At 40.5% G+C, this 21,217-nt stretch overlaps 2 protein-coding genes across 2 annotated transcripts in view; one reads left to right on the plus strand and one right to left on the minus strand.

Annotated features, from left to right (window-relative positions):
* Window positions 1–2,368: 2,368 nt before the first annotated feature.
* LOC134659161 (AP-3 complex subunit sigma-2) lies at window positions 2,369–11,256 on the minus strand. The gene is made up of 7 exons (XM_063514790.1): window positions 11,082–11,256; window positions 10,413–10,504; window positions 9,756–9,867; window positions 8,451–8,531; window positions 7,722–7,820; window positions 5,929–6,036; window positions 2,369–2,641 (listed from the first exon to the last, which is right to left on the minus strand). The coding sequence occupies exons 1-7, from the start codon at window positions 11,148–11,150 to the stop codon at window positions 2,627–2,629; spliced, it is 576 nt and encodes a 191-aa protein (XP_063370860.1). The 5' UTR covers window positions 11,151–11,256; the 3' UTR covers window positions 2,369–2,626.
* Window positions 11,257–11,569: 313 nt separating this feature from the next.
* The window catches only part of LOC134659132 (zinc transporter foi), a 52,031-nt gene continuing 42,383 nt past the window's right edge, over window positions 11,570–21,217 (plus strand). The window contains exon 1 of the mRNA XM_063514757.1: window positions 11,570–11,759. The gene's annotated coding sequence lies outside the window, so the exon portion shown is untranslated. The remainder of the gene's footprint in view (window positions 11,760–21,217) is intronic.

The following is a 21,217-nucleotide window of genomic DNA, read 5'->3' on the forward strand; positions in this document are numbered from 1 at the left end:
TCGTCCCATAGAAAATTTAAATTTCACGCCTTTTTTTACTGACAAGATTTGGTTGACCAGCTATAATGAATCTAAATAATCTATTGATATTTCTACCTATAAACACTTTGATAACTGTCATAGGTGAAAAATAGGGTCATAACACTCGTATTTTTTTGGAAAAAATTGTACACAAGTTCTATCAGAATTGAATACGGAGTATTACTGCAATGTTTTGCCGCCAGAGTGCAGCACTAGCGACGTAAGTACACCATACAGTAACTGCAATGTTTTGCCGCCAGAGTGCAGCACTAGCGACGTAAGTACACCATACAGTAACTTATACACACTGTACCTTAAACTGTTTTTTGACAAGTTTTCACAGACAATCAAATATGACATTGATATCAGGGATGTTGCGGATGCCGATTTTTTGACATCCGCGGATGCGGATGCGGATGCGGATTTTTAAAGGCTCACATCCGCGGATGCGGATGCGGATGCGGATGTCAAGATAGTACCATAAAAAACGTCAAATATTACATTTTAGTAATTTTTATTTCAAAAAACGGCCAAGTGTGAGTCGGACTCGCGTTCCAAGGGTTCCGTACATTAAGTCCCACTCACGCTTGACTGCTCATTTTTAATTAGGTTTTTTTGGTTAATGACTAAATTACTAGCAGTCTAGCGCTTACGCCGATGCTAAGACGTTCCTGTACCGACTTGTTCCACATCCACATCCGCATTAAATCCGCATCGATTTTATGCGGATGCGGATGCGGATGTTGAAAATAATGCGGAAGTTCCGCGGTTGCGGATGCGGATGCGGATATTCGCAACATCCCTGATTGATATCAAGGCGGTTTGTTTACAAAGGGCCTACCGGGAAACGCGACATCGAAACTCAGCTATCTGCCGCTTTATACCTCGAATATGCAAGTGATAGAGAGGTTAGATAACAAAATTTCGACTCTCGTTTACGGTAGACCCTTAGATTGTGACTTATTGTGGGAGTGGCGCCCCCTACGCAAACTTTCGCGTAATATTCCCTATTGGCGGATTGTGAATATCCAATATGACTTGGAACTCCGGTAGCCGTTTAAGTAGTGTGTAGTGTGACACTCTTAGAGCGGTTTTGCACTACGTCCGATCCGAATCCGATCCGAATCCATGAAAATATGGTCCGAAGTAGCCGTAGAACTATTTCTATGGTAATCTACGCACTCAGTCATCCGATTTCGGAAAGAAATCAGACGGATCTAGTGCGTAAATTACCATAGCAATAGTTCTACGGCTACTTCGGACCATATTTTCACGGATTCGGATCGGATTTGGATCGGACGTAGGAAACCGCTCTTACGGTAGATGTCGCTAGGGTTCCCTCCCTTAAGGCCGATGGTGGAAATATTTGCTGCACTTGAGGTCTTGGTAGCTCAAATGGCAAAGAATAGGCTACATGACTAATTTTTTTATGGTATCAATCGATCGGGTTTGTTTTTAGGATCAAATGTCTATATGGGACCCATTGCATTAAAGTAACACAAAAGTCAGAAATTGTAGTCAAAGTCCGACAGTCGCACTTCACTCGCGAAACGCCCTATACAAAACGGCCAGAGGCCGTGACGTCATCGCCCACCTTGTAGTTAGGGTTGCCAGATGGTCGGGATTCGGCGGGATTCTCCCGATTTTTAGCATGTGTTCCCGATTCCCGACGAAGTGAAAATTGTCCCGAAAAACAGCTTCACGTTATAAAACAATAATTTCAAGTTCTGAACTCGTCGAGCAAACCAGCGACCCGCGTCGAGCCCGTCAGCTCGCGCGCGGGGCGCGCGTGGCGAGATTGGGCAGAGCAGCTGACACAGTGCCAATAATGTAAAATATCGTTGTTTTTAATACAATTAATTTAATTTGATAGGTTTTTTTCCCGACTTAAGGCCCAAAATCCCGAAAATTTTTTTTTTTCCCGATAATAGCGGTTTTCGATCTGGCAACCCTACTTGTAGTATGGACAAAACAAGAAAATTGCGTTTTTGTCGGTGAAATATTGCGTTTATGTATATAGTTGCCATACAATATTTTTTTGGATGAAATGTAAGGAATCGAATGGTACCCTTACTTTTATCGTTTTTGGAAGTTAAAAAAAACTTATATTTTGAAACTTTCAGGTCCTGTAATTTTGTAATTTTTCAATATTTTATTTCAATATCCACATTATTGTGATAAATTGCTCGTTTGCTTAATTTTACTAGATTTTGTTATAAAATTCAACATGTGTCATCATCTCTATTGGGCTAATGGTTCAGTAGTCCTCAGTTCAAAGTCTCAGTAAATTTTTCCACTCTTACCAATAACCATGTCTCCGTTCTGGTCCCTAATTCTTACCTTTCTTTTTCTTTTTTTTTCTATACTCCACCGCCCCGCTCAAGTCCTGATAACCCTCACTCTGCGTCTCATACTCCGGGAAGTTGATCCCATCGGTCTGCTGGTAGTTCTCAGCGAAGCTCTCAGCGAACTTGGTCGAGAGTGTCTCGCTGCCAAAGAACTTGGTGGTATCCGGCTGGATGGTCTGGTATTTGTCGGGGCAGATGGTGTTGATGATGTTGGTGGCGAGGGCGACGGGCGTGGCGGGATACGCCTGATGCAACGGTCAGAACTTCAGGTCCTGGTACAAATACAGCGTTGTAATTGTAATTAGCCTTTATTATTGAAGCTGGTACATAACATATATTAATTTGATTTATCAACTTTAGCTTCAACTCGTCCTTTGACGTAGGCCTCCTCCATAGCTTTCCATTTGTTTCTTTCTTTTACTGTTTGCATCCATTTACAACGTTAGGAAATACATTAGAACCTTGATTATCAGAATTTCTTCCTCGCGTTTGTCCCGGCATTTTTTGCCATGGCTGAGAGCCTGGGGTCCGCTTGGCAACTAATCCCGGGAATTGGCGTTGGCGTTTTTACGAAAGCGACTGCCATCTGACCTTCCAACCCGGGTAAACTAGGCCTTATTGGGATTAGTCCGGTTTCCTCACGATGTTTTCCTTCACCGAAAAGCTTACTCTTTCTCGCGTTTGTCCCGGCATTTTTTGCCATGGCTGAGAGCCTGGGGTCCGCTTGGCAACTAATCCCGGGAATTGGCGTTGGCGTTTTTACGAAAGCGACTGCCATCTGACCTTCCAACCCGGGTAAACTAGGCCTTATTGGGATTAGTCCGGTTTCCTCACGATGTTTTCCTTCACCGAAAAGCTTACTCTTTCTCGCGTTGTCCCGGCATTTTGCCACGGCTCATGGGAGCCTGGGGTCCGCTTGGCAACTAATCCCAGTAATTGGCGTGGGCACTAGTTTTTACGAAAGCGACTGCCATCTGACCTTCAAACCCAGAGGGTAAACTAGGCCTTATTGGGATTAGTCCGGTTTCCTCACGATGTTTTCCTTCACCGAAAAGCGACTGGTAAATATCAAATGATATTTCATACATAAGTTCCGAAAAACTCATTGGTACGAGCCGGGGTTCGAACCCGCGACCTCCGGATTGAAAGTCGCACGCTCTTACCGCTAGGCCACCAGCGCTTCCTTGATTATCAGAACCTCGATTATCCAAAAATACAAACCCTCAATTATCCGAACACTGACTTATTAACATAACGCGAGGAAGATGATGATGACAAATTGTTTCATATAAAATATACTTCATATTATTATTTTCCATCAAATGATATATTTTGTATGGGCACAGAATAAATAATAGTACTAGGTACAGAAGACTCACTCTCTAACAAAACGCGTCTGTTACGATCAGCACAGATATGGCCGCTAGGTGGCGACAGCGCCACACGCGGCTTATGGCTAGCCACAAAAAGCGGCCAAGTGCGAGTCGGACTCGCCCATGAAGGGTTCCGTATTTAGGCGATTTATGACGTATAAAAAAAAACTACTTACTAGATCTCGTTCAAACCAATTTTCGGTGGAAGTTTACATGGTAATTAGTTTTATCATTCTCTTATTTTAGAAGTTACAGGGGGGGGACACACATTTTACCACTTTGGAAGTGTCTCTCGCGCAAACTATTCAGTTTAGAAAAAAATGATATTAGAAACCTCAATATCATTTTTGAAGACCTATCCATAGTAGTGTCCGACCGAAGGTTCGGTTTCGGTTTCGGTTTCGGCCAGTTTCGGCCAAAAAATCATGTTTCGGCTGTAGTTTCGGTTTCGGCCAAAAAACGGCCGAACCTTTCGGCCGGGCCGAAACTTACGAAATGGTACTTCGGACAAAGACCAAAAGTTGGGGAATAAGTAGGACAACAATATTAATACCTACATATACTGATTCATGTATATTAGGTACCTACAGACATTAATTGGTTTATTATAAAACACAATTCCACTAATGAGGGCGCCACTGGACGGTTGACGCAGTCTTAAGAGGCTGTCAATACCTATAAGTGAATGAGATAGCACTGTCGCATGTTACTGGGCCCTGGGCAAGATAATAATAAGAAAACTAGCCTCACTTTTTACCTCAATTTACCATTGGTTTGTGTTCCACATGTCCTCTACTTCAGCTTAGCCTTTGGCCTCGCTGCGCCATGCTCGGCCTGCGGTCTCGCTTTTGAATACAATGGACATTGGTTGGAGTCTGTGCTCAACTACTTATCCTGAAGCCTTAAGCACGGCTTTGACTTCGCATGAAAGTTCGCCTCATTGGGGCACTTCGGACTTTTCGGCCCAGGTGAAGATCGGTACCCGGCCTTGCGATATTGTTAACAAAAAATTTCGCGCTCGCTACGCTCGCGTTTTTGGTTGACCCTGTGCCTACATGTTAGCTTGACTGGTGAATGGATAGAGTTAGACCAAGAAAATTCTGCAATGATTTTGATAGCATACGCAGTGCAACTAGTGCAAGTGTTATTTATACGTCATAATTTCATAAAAGTTTTGACGTTTAAAATAACACTTGCACTGCGTGTGTTATCAACTTATAAAAATCGTTGCAGAATTATCTTGGTCTAACTCTAGTAATTTTCATAAAAAAGCTGCTTAAGTAACATCAATTTCAAGGACATTGGGTGTTGACAGCCCCATAATATGTGTGTAAAAGCGGTTTTATGACATTTTTTCAACGATTTTAACAAGTCTACAAAAGTTTCGGTTTCGGTTTCGGTTTCGGCCGAAACTAGAGCCAAAGCCGAACATTCGGTTTCGGTTTCGGTTTCGGCAAAAAAACATGTTTCGGTCGGACACTAATCCATAGATACCCCACACGTATGGGTTTGATGAAAAAAAATTTTTTGAGTTTCAGTTCGAAGTATGGGGAACCCCAAAAATTTATTCTTTTTTTTTTCTATTTTTGTGTGAAAATCTTAATGCGGTTCACAGAATACATCTACTTACCAAATTTCAATAGTATAGTTCTTATAGTTTCGGAGAAAAGTGGCTGTGACATACGGACGGACAGACAGACGGACAGACAGACGGACAGACTGACAGACAGACATGACGAATCTATAAGGGTTCCGTTTTTTGCCATTTGGCTACGAAACCCTAAAAATTGGTGTGGAACGGATGTACTTTTAGCTACCTGTAGCAAAGCGACGAAATCGCGGAGTGAGCCACGCCTGGTATGGGTAGTTAGTTATTAAGAAATTTATTTATTTATTTTATTTTATTTTATTTTAGTACATGGAAAACCAACAGCGCTACATATATCCAGAAATTACAATAGAATCACAGAGCCAATTATAGGTTCTCACTTATAGAAATACAATAAATTATAAAATGTTTTTGCCCAACTTAGTTACACATACAAGTTCACAAAGCATAAGAACAGATGATCTATATGTATATGATCTATGTTTACAAAAATAAGTAAAGAGAAGAAAAAAGAAAAAAAAACCTTTTGCGAAAAATTGTAAGGTAAATACCTAATAAGTAATATAATTGAGCATACCTTGATGGCCTGTGGCAGGTCGGGAAGCCGCATGTCCCGCAGCTGCTGCGGCAGGTTCATGCTCTTGACCGCCGACACGGCGCGCGCCGGCGCCGCGGATATACCCGCCTGTGCAAACACCGTACTGTTACGTTATGGCCAGGGCCCGTACCTGGGCACTGTGCACCAGGGATGTTGCGAACATCCGCATCCGCATCCGCAACCGCGGAACTTCCGCATTATTTTCAACATCCGCATCCGCATCCGCATAAAATCGATGCGGATTTAATGCGGATGCGGATGTGTAACAGTTCGGTACAGGAACGTCTTAGCATCGGCGTAAGTGCTAGATTGCTAGGTAATTTAGTCATTAGCCAAAAAAACCTATTAGAAATTAGCAGTCAAGCGTGAGTGGGACTTAATGAAGGGAACCCTTGGAACGCGAGTCCGACTCGCACTTGGCCGGTTTTTTGAAATAAAAATTACTAAAATGTAATATTTGACGTTTTTTATGTACCTATCTTGACATCCGCATCCGCATCCGCATCCGCATCCGCATCCGCATCCGCGGATGTGAACCGTTAAAAATCCGCATCCGCATCCGCATCCGCGGATGTCAAAAAATCGGCATCCGCAACATCCCTGCTGTGCACCTTTAACGGCCAGTTAGCAATCGTTAGTCTAGAGATGCAACGGATAATTGTTTGGCCGGATACCGGATATCCGGCCTGGACACTGGCCGAATATCCGGTATCCGGCCGCCGGATATTCGGCCGGCGAAACTATACCTATATTTTGAGTTTGGCAGGTGCGCGTCGTGCAGGTTTCGACCTGTTTCGTAGTGAACGTTCGCGCGGACACATTTCTAGGATCGTAACGAGTTTTATCATGTCATTACGTAGTAAGTTCGTTTATAGTTACAAGTGCGCGCGCGTATTTTTGTGTAAACAAATAAGTGTATTGTGTGACATGGTTACGTATTCATTTCTATCTACTATGTCGTTAGCATTATGACCGTGACTGTTTTTTAGATTCCATTTTTTACCCCAAAATGTGTTAATTTTACTATCCGGCCGGATAGTAGGTCACTATTCGGTATCCGGCCGGATACTAAAATAACGGCCGGATAGGCCGGATACCGGATAGTAACCGGATATCCGGTGCATCTCTAATCGTTACAAAACTGACGGTCAATGTCAGATCCCATACATTGTGTCAGTAATGTAACGGACTTAAGTCGCGCTTTAAGGTGCACAGTTAAGTGAAAATGCCCACCTATATGCCATGCCATTAACGGAAAAATGACGTCACGCTACACAGAATATAAGAAATCCAATTTATGCTTAAATACTAGTACATTCATAGATTCAACTTAAATAAGTAAACGTCATGTTAAGAACTATAATACCGGACAAATGTGTATTTTCTGTCGCTAATGGAAATTTGATAACAATATCTAAACTACTATTAACTCACATTTGTAGACGGGTCTAACGTGAAATTTATTCAATTACCTTCCCGTCTATAAATGTGAGTTAATATGTGTTCAGAACGCGAAAGTTTTAAATATTATAATACCTAAACTAAGTAAACATTGACTTGTGTCTTAGGTATGATTCCAATGGGGTTGGCCGGTCGAAGTATTTAGCAGATGGCGCCATAATAGCTTGCCCTGTCAACCCCTAGAATTGCGTCAAATTTTGTTTTAATAATGCCCTGGATGCCAGCCCTTTAAGCCAAATCCCACAAAAAGGGTTCCGTCACCGAGAAAGTTTGCGAACCGCTGCAATAAAGAAATCATGACATAATCTTACTTCAGCCTTCTGCATTTTGTTCTGCTCCTGTAGTCTACACAGAATGTCGGCCATGTTGGTCTGCAGCACCATCCCGCCCATCACCAGCTCATCCAGCACCTGGTCAAAACATTAGCAAATTAAATCCGGCCTCCGCCACTTGAGGGGCTGGTCCCGTAGCCAACATGCCAATCGCCAGGGGGGTGTCACTCCGCAGTTTAGGTACATTTGGCCGGCGCGCCCATCAGACAGGCGTATAGCAGTGGGCTGCCGCTCGGCGCGCACGATAGTCGTGTCACGCGGCGCTCGCGCAAAATTGAAAATACACAATGGCTTCGAAACTTACTCCGCGAGAATCAGACATGCTATTTTCGGATAAAACATGTATGTTTACATAATCAACGTTTGTAATTCCTACATATTTATCTTAAAAACAATAAATCAGTGGGTATAGGTATAAAAACATGTCAAGTGATAACCCCGTGCCGACACTCACAGCTCGGTCATAAAACTGCGGCGCGCAAAGGAGATTCACGGTTCGTGCGCGGTTATAAGTTTCAATTCTGCTTGCAGGCGGCGATATAGGTGTAATTTTATACCTAAACCTGACTTTTGTGAAGGGGTGAATTTTCTGTACGGTAGTACTATTAGTTATTCTGTGCAATCGCTAACACTCCGTAGCGCACGAAACCCAACTGTCACTATTATTTATTTTAAATACAGTCGAATACCCTAAGTTTGGCATCATACCTGGTGTGCAGCATCAGCATGGAAGATCAAATCCAGTTCGCAAACATTCTCGAAGCATTTGTCGAGGGTCTCAACAAACACCTGAAATTATAACAATTATCTATATACAGGGTGGTCCAAACCTTGACGTCCAAAAATTTTTTTTAGATTCCTCATGTCGTGGGCTATCAGAATATACCCCATGTATGTTAGCCGATTTTTCGTAGTTTTCGAGTTATGATTTTTTAAACTTTTAACTTTTGTTATGAAATTCCGGGGTTCCCATACAGGTGGCTAAAAAATAACTGCAACAAATTTTACTGTGGGACCAACACCCAAATCGCGAAAAAAAAATTTGGCTTTCATACATTTTGGCTGAGGTCCATTTTCTATGGAAGGGTAAATTTTTTTTCGCGATTTCGGGGTTTATCTCATAGTAAAAGTTGCTCAGTATAATCCCAAAACCTCCCTGGCAACGGGAATGCAGTTATTTTTTAGCCTCCCTGTATGGGAACCCCGGAATTTCATAACAAAAGTTAAAAGTTTAAAAAATCATAACTCGAAAACTACGAAAAATCGGCTAACATACATGGGGTACATTCTGATAGCCCACGACGTGAGGAATCTAAAAAAAATTTTTGGACATCAAGGTTTGGACCATCCTGTATATAAACGTGAAAGACCTGACTGACTGACTTAAATCAACGCACAGCCCAAACCGCTGGGACTAGAAAGTCCAAATTTGGCAAGTAGGTTCCTTATAAGGTCTAGGGGTCCACTAAGAAAGGATTTTTCAACATTCATACCCTAAAGGCTTGGAGGATACAACTAAACGGAGTAGCCATTAACAGGCTTTCCCCTCTGTCGAAAATAGGCGGCCAACGGTCATACACAATGTATGGACTGACGTTTATCTGACATGGCTATTTTTACGTTACGCATACATTTGACGTTCCCCTCCCCCGCAAAAATCGGCAGACTGTTTTGTACAAAAAATTACAGACATGGCGTCTCCGTTTGATTATATCCTCCAAGCCTAAAGGGGTGAAATGGGGGGGGCAAAGTTTGTATGGGGAAAATATACTAATCCACGGGTACGAAGTAGCGGGCAAGAGCTAGTTAATTCTAAATCTCCTGCAACCCAAAGACTGTCTGGAAGTGATCACTTTATAGCGATAAGGCCGCCTGTTGCTACCTTAACCTCTCGTCTCTGTAGGATCCCACCGAAATTTTTAGTCATCTTTCTGGTTCTCTCATTAGGGTTAGGGTAAAGTAGGGTTACTGGTTTAGAATAATTAGTGTGGTATAAGATATTAATTAATTTACCTGTATTAGATCTAGAATTCCCAGTTCGCTCTCCGAGCTGTCCACACAAAACACAAAGTACAGTGTCGCGTAGTGTCTGTAGATCAGCTTGTAGTCTGAACCTCCAATGAGACTAAAAAAGAGACATTCATTATATTTTCATTATATTAGGATAAAATTTGGCTGGTTTTATGAGATTTAAAAATAGAAACAGAAAGCTTATAATTAGGTTTGTGACAGTTTCACCAGAGTCGAGCCTTTAATAAGAAAACTTGTTTCAAAAAAAAAGAGATCGGACAGATTGGCGTCATTGCTCGCAATAATGTGGACATGACTCCAAATTTGATTAAATAATTAATCATTTAATTAATTTTTTACCTGAGATTTAATTTTGTTCCCTAGTCAATAAATAGCACTTAAATATATTTTTGATATAAAAAAATAAGTACCTACAGAAAATTTGGAAAACATACTGATTATTTTTTTAAATAAATTTACATTATAAGAACTCTTTGTGTTATTTATTGATTAGGAATCAAAATTAAACCTCAGGTAAGAAATTAATTAAATGATTAATTATTTAATCAATTTTGGAGTCATGTCCACATTATTGCGAGCAATGTCGCAAATTTGTCCGATCTCTGATTATAAGGGGCTTTTAAAGTTTTGTATGAATACCTTCCACCCTCCAAGAAATTGCACACATTGTCATCCCGCTTTGACACCAGCTGGAATGTTTCCTTTATGATCTGCTGCTGCATATCTTCATTCTGGAAATAAAATAAAATACACGCAAATGTATAAAAAATATTGTATATTAGTATTACGGTCTTAGGGTGGACTTGAGTCCAAGGCAAAAAAAAAAAGTAAAAAAAAATACTTGATTCAGAAGACCACTAAAATAAGATCGGTGATGGTAGGGTAACCCCTCCTCATCATAACAGCAGACTGTCCAGAAATAGATAAGCCAAAAATTGGGAACCCTTACAGCCAAACTTTTGTGAACTACTTTTTGCTCAAACTTGCTCTAAAAGTCACAGGACACATTGAAATAACTTTTAAAGAGCTATACGGCGAAGGATACTCCCAGGAAATCAACACATCACGTCGCAAGTAGCATAGTGTTATAAATAACGGATATCAAACAAAACCTACAAGTGAAAGGTAGAGGCAGACCATTAAGTAAAACCAGTCAGTAGAGTTATGGGAATAGAACCTAGTTCTACTTATAAATAACGCAAATAATAATATACAAAGAATACAAATTCAAAATACTTTAAAGTATCGTCTAAAAGTGCCGTTTAACAACGAACGAAAGGAAACATTGTATATTTCTCGAATACTTACAAAGTACTGATAGAATTTAGATAATCTCGGCTTCCCATGGTTGTTGAACACTAAAATTGCCTTGATCATTGTTGAGAGCAGCAATTCACAACTAGTTCAATGGCCTAATTATCTCATTTGTTGTACTAGTTTTGATAATACAGGGAGAAATATCGAAAACGAAAAGTGGAATAATCAATGGTGGATTTGACATGACAGTGACATAAGTGACATTTGTAATTTGGTTCGTTCGGTAATGCATTTCATATTTCTTGGAGTAAAAATGGCATGTTTTAATCTTGCTACTCAATAACTAGAAAATAATTTATGTTATTTTCATAACAGGCACTCGTAATTTCTGTTTATGTTAATAACGAAGTTATTGCATACTTAATTTAGGACAAACCATAGGGGCGAAAATTGAACGGCTGCCCCTTAAATAGAATGTACATTCTAAAATGTACAATGGCAACACAACACCGAACGTAGAAATAGACACGCACATTTTTTACAATCTGTGCGTGCGTCGCTTCGCGCTCCATCGCTCACGTCCGCGAGTGTCATAAAAGAAAATATTAAAAAACCAAACATTTATTGTGTGAAATAGATAATAATTGTTAACTATAGTGGTTTTTGTTGAGTTAACCATTGAATGGAATTACGCCTTGACTTCGGAGACGCTGTTACTGTAATAAAAAGGTTAGTGTGTTTTTAACAAATTGAGCACATTTAGTTATGTCTTAATTTGGAAGGCCGGCTCTTCCAGCGGTGTCAAGTAGCCTAAAAACGGTACTGATTACTTACGCTAATATCACGCATCTGTATACGCGGCTGGCGGCCAATGTTAGTGTGTAAACTAGGTGAAAACTACGGTATTTGATACTGTACGTTTTCCTTTCGGCACTTAAGGCAACTGGTTGCAGCGGTTGAAATTAGGATATAGGTAGTAGGAAATTGTTTTTGTTGAGATTTGAATAGTTAGTTTAGTTAGGAAGTAGTTCTAACGTTTTTGTTGGAGTACTTTTTGCTGAAAATGGTCTTCTAAAGCCAACCCATTGTTAAGATTTAATTTGTGATTAGAAGAGAAATACTTGTAAAGAAAGTTATAAGTCAACTTTTATTTGTTTACAATAGTGGTTTTGTCTATGGTTTGACACACTTTCTTTTTGTTAAGTGTGAAATTACCATGTTCATTCTTTGTAACAAACCATTCATTTACCAGTCTACTGCTAAATTGTATTAGGTACCTTCAGTGTGGTGTTTTTATATTAAAATAGTCAACAAAATTGCTATGCAGATGTTACTAAAATATTATTGTTATATATTTTTTATTGTATCAATAACAATTTACCTTTTACCTTTGTCTTTTACCTGTCTAGTTACAAGTTATTACCAATCCTGAAACCTCTGTAATCCGTCAACCCGTTTTTTTGTCAGTCCGGATTAGGGAGGTCCTACTGTATAATTATAGTGTGATGATGATCCTTCCGGCCGATTTTGACCATGGCGACCACTATGACTCCTAGTTTGCTCGGCGCTCGTGCGCCCGAAGATGGCTGACGTATATCTTGATAGGCCAGACTGTGCAAGAGTTATTTAAACGTCATAATTTCGTAGAGGTTTTACGTTTAAAATATCTAGCTTGGTTAGGGCTGCCATCTCTAAATTCGCCAAACCTGGACAAAGACTTAAAAAACCCGGAATCATGACGTACATCGCATTTTTTCCCCGGACGTGTCCGAAAATAATATTATTAAAAAAACAATTGCTTTCTTTTTCATTCTATAAAGTGTCCACTTTTAAGGGGACACTTTTTGAAAACCGCGCCGGACGGAAACTATACTTCGTTTTTTTTAGCATTAGAAATTTGGTAAACAATCTTGATGTGTCTTTTAATTGAAAAACACATTTTAAAAATCAATAACTATTACTTATGAAAGCAGAAGACTATAAAAGATTGTATTAGATTCATAATTGTTACATATTTACCGCCTTTCACTGTGCTTTCCACTCGGCAAGTTGTTAATCAGATTATTAGACGCATAACTTGACTAGCTCTATAACAACGGGGTTATTTTTAGAAACTAGATCAGGCGTGGCTCACTCCGCCATTTCGTCGTGTCGCTACAAGTACATGCGGCCCACACCGATTTTGGTGTCATAGTAGTAGCCGCGCACCGCTACGGAACGGACGCCTGCTCACGCATGCGCCACCTAGCGGTCATATCTGTCGTAACAGACGCGTTTTGTTAGAGAAGGTTAAGGTTATAGGTTCGCACGGGTTAACAAATTATAAATAAACCTTCCTCTTCAATCACTCTATCTATTAAAGCCGCATCAAAATCCGTTACGTAGTTTTAAAGATCTAAGCATACAAGGGACAGACAGACAGCGGGAAGCGACTTAGTTTTATACTATGTAGTGATGCAGTTTATTAATAGAAGACACTCGTCACATAAACTTGTAATTAATTACAAAAGCAAGTACTCAACACGTCAAAGTAAATTCAGTTGGCAACATCTCATAATACGCGATAATACAAAAATCTACGCATCAATTTTATCTTGACATATAAGTAGATACACTCATTTAAATTAGACTCTTAATTATCATGATTGCATAGTCTTTGTGGCGTTGAGATAAGGTTCTATTTTGCTTGGTTTGCGAGTTTATTCTTGATCGATGTAAATCATCTCCCACGCTTGCATATAATGCGCAGTCATTGACGTATATATCTCAGGACGGGCGTTACGTGCATTAAAAATGTTACTAGTTCAGCGGTGTCACTCACGAATCCGAGCCAATCGTGCAGTTTAACGCAACTAGATGCGACCAATCGCGCGCGTGATGCGACTTATCAACCAATCGCGTTGTAGCGGTGTCACACCGCTGTACTGGCCTCATTTATGCCCCATTCCTAAGATATACTATACGCAGTGTGGGTACAGTAGCAGAGAGAATTACATTTGACAAGCTGAGTCTTATAAGTTATAATTATATGTAATACTGGTCTAGGTTTAATACGCTTCAATTTCTGACTAAGCGTCTGTCTTAATTAGGGTTCTACAAAGTTTTTGACACGAGGGCCACAACAAGGCCTTCGCTTTGATGCGATTGACGCTTTTTCTACACGCTTTTGAAGTAAATGTCTATTATAGTCAATGTGGCTAATTCCGTCATAGGGACTATTCCGTCCACGAGCGTATATTTCTTTGATTTTCAATCGTAGGAAAAACAACCATTTGATTTTGATTGCTGAAACTAAAAGCAATCGCTGCTTTGTCGTTGAATAGGTATATCAATTTTGTTCGTTGTTGGAGAAAAAGCTAATGGACGAAATATGCCCTATGACGGAATTAGCCACATTCTTTGGATGTGTATGACGTTCCGCCAGCGGAGCGGAGACTACATTTTGGACAATCTTCATAGCGTGTTTCCTACAAAGTAAGGTATTATATACAGATATCATACTTGTTCCGATCAGATATATACCGAACTCGAGTCCACTCCCTTAAAAAGCTCACACCATATAAGGCTTGTACCTGCCGACTTGTCGTTAGTGCGCACGAGTCGATTTCTAGGTCATCCAGCGTACCGTGGCCACAGAATAAGTAATAGTATTATCATACAGAACGGCCACGCACCGCCCCACCCCTACTCGCATTACCTCGCCCCGCGACATGAATCTGGCGGACTTCTGGCGTCATCTCAGTATAGCGACTTACCCACACATACACAATGACGCGTGTACAGACGTGCCGCGCATACATATAAACGCAAATGATTTTTGATGAATGGCATGTCCGCCATGTGCCGTGGCCTCGATAAAGGTTTCGGTGAACCCTTTGACCGCCAAAGACGTCGACTGACGCGCGCGTCTTCAGCCTAATATCAACCTTCGTGCATTCCGACTAGGTTCACTATGACTTGACGGTAGGCGTGGCGTTCAAAGGGTTAACAAAATGATTTGCAGAGTGGAGTTTTGTTAGAGAGTGAACCTTCTGTACCTAGACTCTAGAGTAAGAGCAAAGAAAGTCTGCAGCGCTAGCACAGAATAAATAATAGTACTAAGTACAGAAGACTCACTCTCTAACAAAACGCGTCTGTTACGATCAGCACAGATATGGCCGCTAGGGGCCGACAGCGCCACGCGCGGCTTATGGCTTTCCCCAAAATTGGGGCCGGAACGGATGTACTTTTAGCTACCTGTAGCAAAGCGACGAAATCGCGGAGTGAGACACGCCTGGCGCTAGATTAAAAGTATAGTTTTTAAAAATCAGTATGTGACAACACCACAGATAAATATATAGCTAAATGATGTCAGTTTTGAAAACCATGCTTCTCTTTGCGGCCTAGTAAATTTGGCCGTTTTTGCGAATATTTGACGCCTTAACCTTTTGGACGCCAATGACCGATATATCCGCACCGTAGGTTCAACGCCAAAGTCCGATTAATCGGTCATAGTCACAGACCACAGAGCAACATCGACCTACGTGCATATACATAAAGTTCAACTTCAGTTTTGACACTTCAATGATGTGGCGTCTTGAGTGACAGCTTTTGAGTTTGACACGGCGTGGAAAAGGTTAAAAAACAAAAACATCAAAAAAAGCAAAACAGTCCGACACAGATATTAATAATAATAATTTGTGTTGAATAAATCATTGCTCTAGCTTCAAAACCCACGGAGGAAACAGTCGAGTACGTTTGTATGGAGAAATGACCACTCCTGTTGCCTTTTAATAAATTCTTCAGATTAAAAGGTTTTGAATGCCTGAAAGTTTGTTAACTTGTTACGTTACTAGCCCTCAAATTAAGTAGTATTAAACACATTTAAGAGAAAAAACTATTCCTAAATCTTGAAGTAAAGGGGCCCACTGATAAACAGTCCGCCGGACGATATCGGCCTGTCAGTTAGAACAAAAAGTTGACAGTTCCGAACAACTGACAGGCCGATATCGTCCGGCGGACTGGTAATCAGGCCCTTTAGGCCCGAGATACACTTGTAAGTTTTACTTACGTAAGTAGGGACAAAGCTATTTGTTAGAATGAGATAACGATATTCATCTCTCACTCTGTAGTATAGCAGATATATGTGTCCCTACTTACGTAAGTGAAACTTACAAGTGTATTGGGCCTTATGTAACACGGACTTGTAACAATAACAATACATACATAATGTGTTAGCCTTGACCGCACGTCGCCCGATAAGACAACAACAATAGACGCATAAACTCGATCTTATATCGATTTATTAATTACTAGCTTTTGCCCGCGACTTCGTCTGCGTGGAATAAGTAATTTGGGTACCTTACTTTTTAAACAAAATCTGCTTTTTTGTTCATCCATTTTTTCATCCCCAAATTGGTCCACTTTATAAATTTTCATCCCATTTTTTACACCCTTAAGGGATGATTTCTTTCTTCCCCACAGCTTAAACTATCCGCATAACAAAATTCATCGAAATTGGTTCAGCGGTTATTGATTGTCCATACAAATTTCCACCCCCTTTTCACCCCCTTAAGGGGTGAGTTCTAAGATAAAAAGTATCCTATGTCCTTCCCCGGGAGTCAAACTACCCCTATACCAAATTTCAACTAAATCGGTTCAGCTGTTTAAGCGTGAAGAGGTAACAGACAGACAGACTAATATTAGTATGGATTAATTAGTTTGTTTTAAGGCTTTTGGTTTTCTTTATCACGTGGCTGATACGAATGCGAGTCTTCATATCAGGGCATATAATGATTTAGAATTTAGAGTGCAGTCAGCAGCAGAAGTTGCTGAGCGGGCGAGGTGTTCAAAATTACCTTGACACGCTCTTATTCTCTTAATAATAAAGTCGCGTCAAGATCATTTTGAACAGCTCGCTCGCTCAGCAACTTCTGCTGCTAACTGTACATCTGGTTCTACATTACGGCACGGTGTTATAATAAGCACATTACGTAACTACGTACGACAAAAATTTTAAGGGCCATATGTACTGTAAAACGTTGTACGATACCCGCACCGCACGTATATCTATAATAGGATAGGTAACTCGTTTCGATTTAAAACACTCCCTTCGGTCGTGTTATAAAATTCGCCACTCGTTGCGAATTATCTATTTTACGTATCGTAAATAACTATTATTTCTCATTCTGTAGTATAATTTACAAACCATTGAATTAAAAGCTAATTTATGAATCGTTATCATGCCAAATATCGACTTCTTAGCTTTATCACTTCACGAATGCCCCTTTCTTAAAAAAAAGTATTTAATTTTTTTACCGTTCATTAATGGACTGACGGTAAACTCCACTTGTAAGTTTTACTTACGTAAGTAAGGACAAAGCTATTTGTTAGAATGAGATAACGATATCCATCTCTCATTCTGTAGTATAACTGTGTCCCTACTTACGTAAGTAAAGCTTACATGTGTATCTTGGGCGTAACGTAAAGATTAAAATGGTCGCCTAGGTTAACGTTAACCCGCCAAATGCCGCGTGGTTCCACGTCCACTATAAATAGCCCTGATTACGGGCGCTTCTATTTCGGCCACGTTATAAATACGCTGTGACAGACAGAAATGCAGACATGCATATACACGTAACTGTTACTCATTGTTTTTTTTTTGTATCACACGTATTTGTGTTACAATAATGATTCATTATAACTCAAATACATTCCCTGTAACGCTAAAGGGGCCCACTGATTATCAGTCCGCCGGACGATATCAGCTTGTCAGTTGTTCGGAGCTGATAACTTTTTGTTCTATGTGTAAGGCCTGAGCCTGAGTGGACGCTCGAGTTGGGCGTGCAGCGGGGCGGGGCGTGAGGCGTGCATGTTAAACAAATGCAAACGTATAGTAGCGGCCTTAGTGCACGCTGCTCAAATTACTTGTGAGCCCGACGCCACGCTGCACGCCCCGCCGAACGCTCCGCTTCGAGCGTCCACTCAGGCCTTGCACTAACTGACAGGCCGATGTCGTCCGGCGAACTGATAATTAGTGGGTCCCTTAAAAAGAGCGCTAGTGATGTCGTGGTGGACTTGTGTTCGTGGGTTTATATCCCAGGTCTCAATAATATATTCTTGGAACAGTTGGAACCAAAGAACGATTCGAGCGCACGATAACTAAATGAGATCATTCAGATATCAGTCTGATGTCAGTGTACATTCGAATTGTCCTGTATATCAGGCAAAAGATTACAACACGTCTAACTATTACTGTAAAACAGAATAAAACGATGACGTCACATCACGTGGGCGTGTCGTAGGTCAGCAACTAATTTACGATATAATGACTAGCCGGATAAATGGGGCCCGGCCTTGAGTCGTACTGCGTTATCTGTGTACTGTGACGCGTCGGAAAAATTGGCTGGATACCAGTACTGTATTATATTGAAGTTATTAAACTGGATTATTCGCAGAAGTTGCTAAGCGGGCGAGGTGTTCAAAACTTTGCGCGCTCTCATTCTCTTAACAATAAAGTCGCGTCAAGATCATTTTGAACACCTTGCCCGCTAAGCAACTATTGCTGCTGACTTTACATATGCTCGTGTTCTCCATAGGATGTAGCCAATTTTTTTTAACTATAAGGTAAATATTGAAAATAGCGTCTATAAGGTAAGACCGTCTACAAGCTCTCGTCGCTACTCTTACGTTTGTTCCAGGGATGTTGCGAACATCCGCATCCGCATCCGCAACCGCGGAACTTCCGCATTATTTTCAACATCCGCATCCGCATCCGCATCCGCATAAAATCGATGCGGAGCTTATGCGGATGCGGATGTCGAACAAGTCGGTATAGGAACGTCTTAGCGGCGGCGTAAGTGCTAGGTAATTTCGTCATTACCTATAAGGAAATCGTCTAGCTAGATCCAGAAAAGTCGGCGAAGTTGCTGTTTATCTATCTATCTAATACCTTTAAACGAGCAATTCTTGTTTATTTATATATACATTTCGGGGATCTCGGAAACGGCTCTAACGATTTCGATGAAATTTGCTATATGGGGGTTTTCGGGGGCGAAAAATCGATCTAGCTAGGTCTTATCTCAGGGAAAACGCGCATTTTCGAGTTTTTATATGTTTTCCGAGCGAAGCTCGGTCACCCAGATATTTAAATATAACGCACCTGAGCGTTTTCCAAAAAAAGTGGACATTTCATTCATGTCTTCAAAATATTGACTTCTTGGGCTCATTTTACTCAGAATCATTTGTACATTCACGCCTCATACATAAAAAAATGTGTCCAAAAATTTCCTTTCCTGATCGTCACATTCTTGTATGAAATTGTTTTTATTTGTATGAACGTGACGTACTGGAAAAAATTTTTTTCATACAACATTTTGGGACACTTTTTTTCATGTATGAGGCGTGAATGTACAAATGATTCTGAGTAAAATGAGCCCAAGAAGTCAATATTTTGAAGACATGAATGACATGTACACTTTTTTTGGAAAACGCTCACCTATATTCTTGCTCAAATACTAAACGTTTCGGTTTTTTTAATTAAAAAATACTAAAAATGTAATATTTGACGTTTTCTAAGTACCTAATCTTGACATCCGCATCCGCATCCGCATCCGCGGATGTGAGCCTTTAAATATCCGCATCCGCATCCGCATCCGCGGATGTCAAAAAATCTGCATCCGCAACATCCCTGGTTTGTTCACATTATTCCACTTACAGAAGGTCTCGGTGGGGCAGGAGAGACCTTTTCCTTTCTGACCGTGTCTGTCTGAGCAACTTGCGGATGCAAATACCAAGGTTCTTGCCCGCTGACGGTCTTCCCAACGTATTTTATATCCTGGTCTAAAGGGGCCCACTGATTAACTGTCCGCCGGACGATATCGGCCTGTCAGTTGTTCGGAACTGACGACTTTTTGTTCTGACAGGCTGATATCTTCCGGCGGATTGTTAATCAGTGGGCGCCTTTACCCATATTGAACTTTTTACTTTGGTGACCAGAGGGCTGGCCAATATTTTGCCCAGCGGATCAGCATTGCCACCCAGCGGGGCAATGCGGCCAGCCTTCTGGGTACCCTACCGAGCGACCACGACCTAGGCCAAATTTTTTATTCATAAGTTTTTATTTTATTAATAGTTATTATGTTCTTATGATTGTAAATAAATGACTTTATCAAGATTTCAGTTCATGGATATCTTTTTTTACTGCCCCTAATTATTAGTAGTCCGCCGGGCCGATTTATGGAAATGAGCTTTAAATTAGAGTATTTGATAGTTGTCATCACTTTTATATCTGATTATGTCGCGGTCTTTACTCCTGTACAAACACGTGTAGGATATTCAATCAGCTTTCATTTGATACCACACACGTGGACACGTGTATTGTAATATGTTTGGGTGCAATTTGTAATAAGAATACGGAGGCAGGTTTGAAATTTTCACAGATGATGTATTTCTGTTGCCGCGATAACAACAAATACCTAAAAAACAGAATAAAATAAATATTTAAATCAATGATTTATAACTCAAGATAGGTTATAGGCGTTCCAAAACGCTTACCTTGTGACAAATTGGACAAGTTGCCTTTAGTCGCGGCTGGACAAGCGAGAAATGTGCACGTGCTAACGAGCTCCCGCACACCGAAAGAGAAAGAGACGACCTTATGTTTAACAACGAGTGTGACAAAGAGGGATGGAATGAGAAAATTAATCAAAAATAACAGATTTCGATTCGATAAATATGGAAGTATTTTTTGTGCTCCTCAAGTACGATTATAACCTATATATCTATGGTTATATAATATCATTGATTTAAACTTGATTTATTGCCGTTTTTTGCGTAATGGTACGGAACCCGAAGTGCGCGAGCACGACCTTATGAATATTTTATATTGTGTAAGCGAATAATGTCCACTAAACTACACTAATGATAGTAAATGGCCGTCCCTGCGGAGATGTGGGCCGATCGATAGCGAGGTTTAAAAGTGGGCTGTTATTCTAGAAATAATGCAGACGACGTAACTATAATAGCTTACCTAACTATGCACTATTAGACTTAGTATGTTTGATATGGACTATCGACCTCTTAAGCCATTTTATTTCTTTGGACATATTTTTGACCATTTGCAAATCTTCATAAAATTCGCGTTAATAGACAGCGGTAATAGGTTCATAGAATGCTCCATAACCTAAACCCCATATTTTTGGCTTAAA

The sequence above is a fragment of the Cydia amplana genome, chromosome 24, assembly GCF_948474715.1.
Source record: "Cydia amplana chromosome 24, ilCydAmpl1.1, whole genome shotgun sequence".
NCBI classification, from domain to species: domain Eukaryota; kingdom Metazoa; phylum Arthropoda; class Insecta; order Lepidoptera; family Tortricidae; genus Cydia; species Cydia amplana.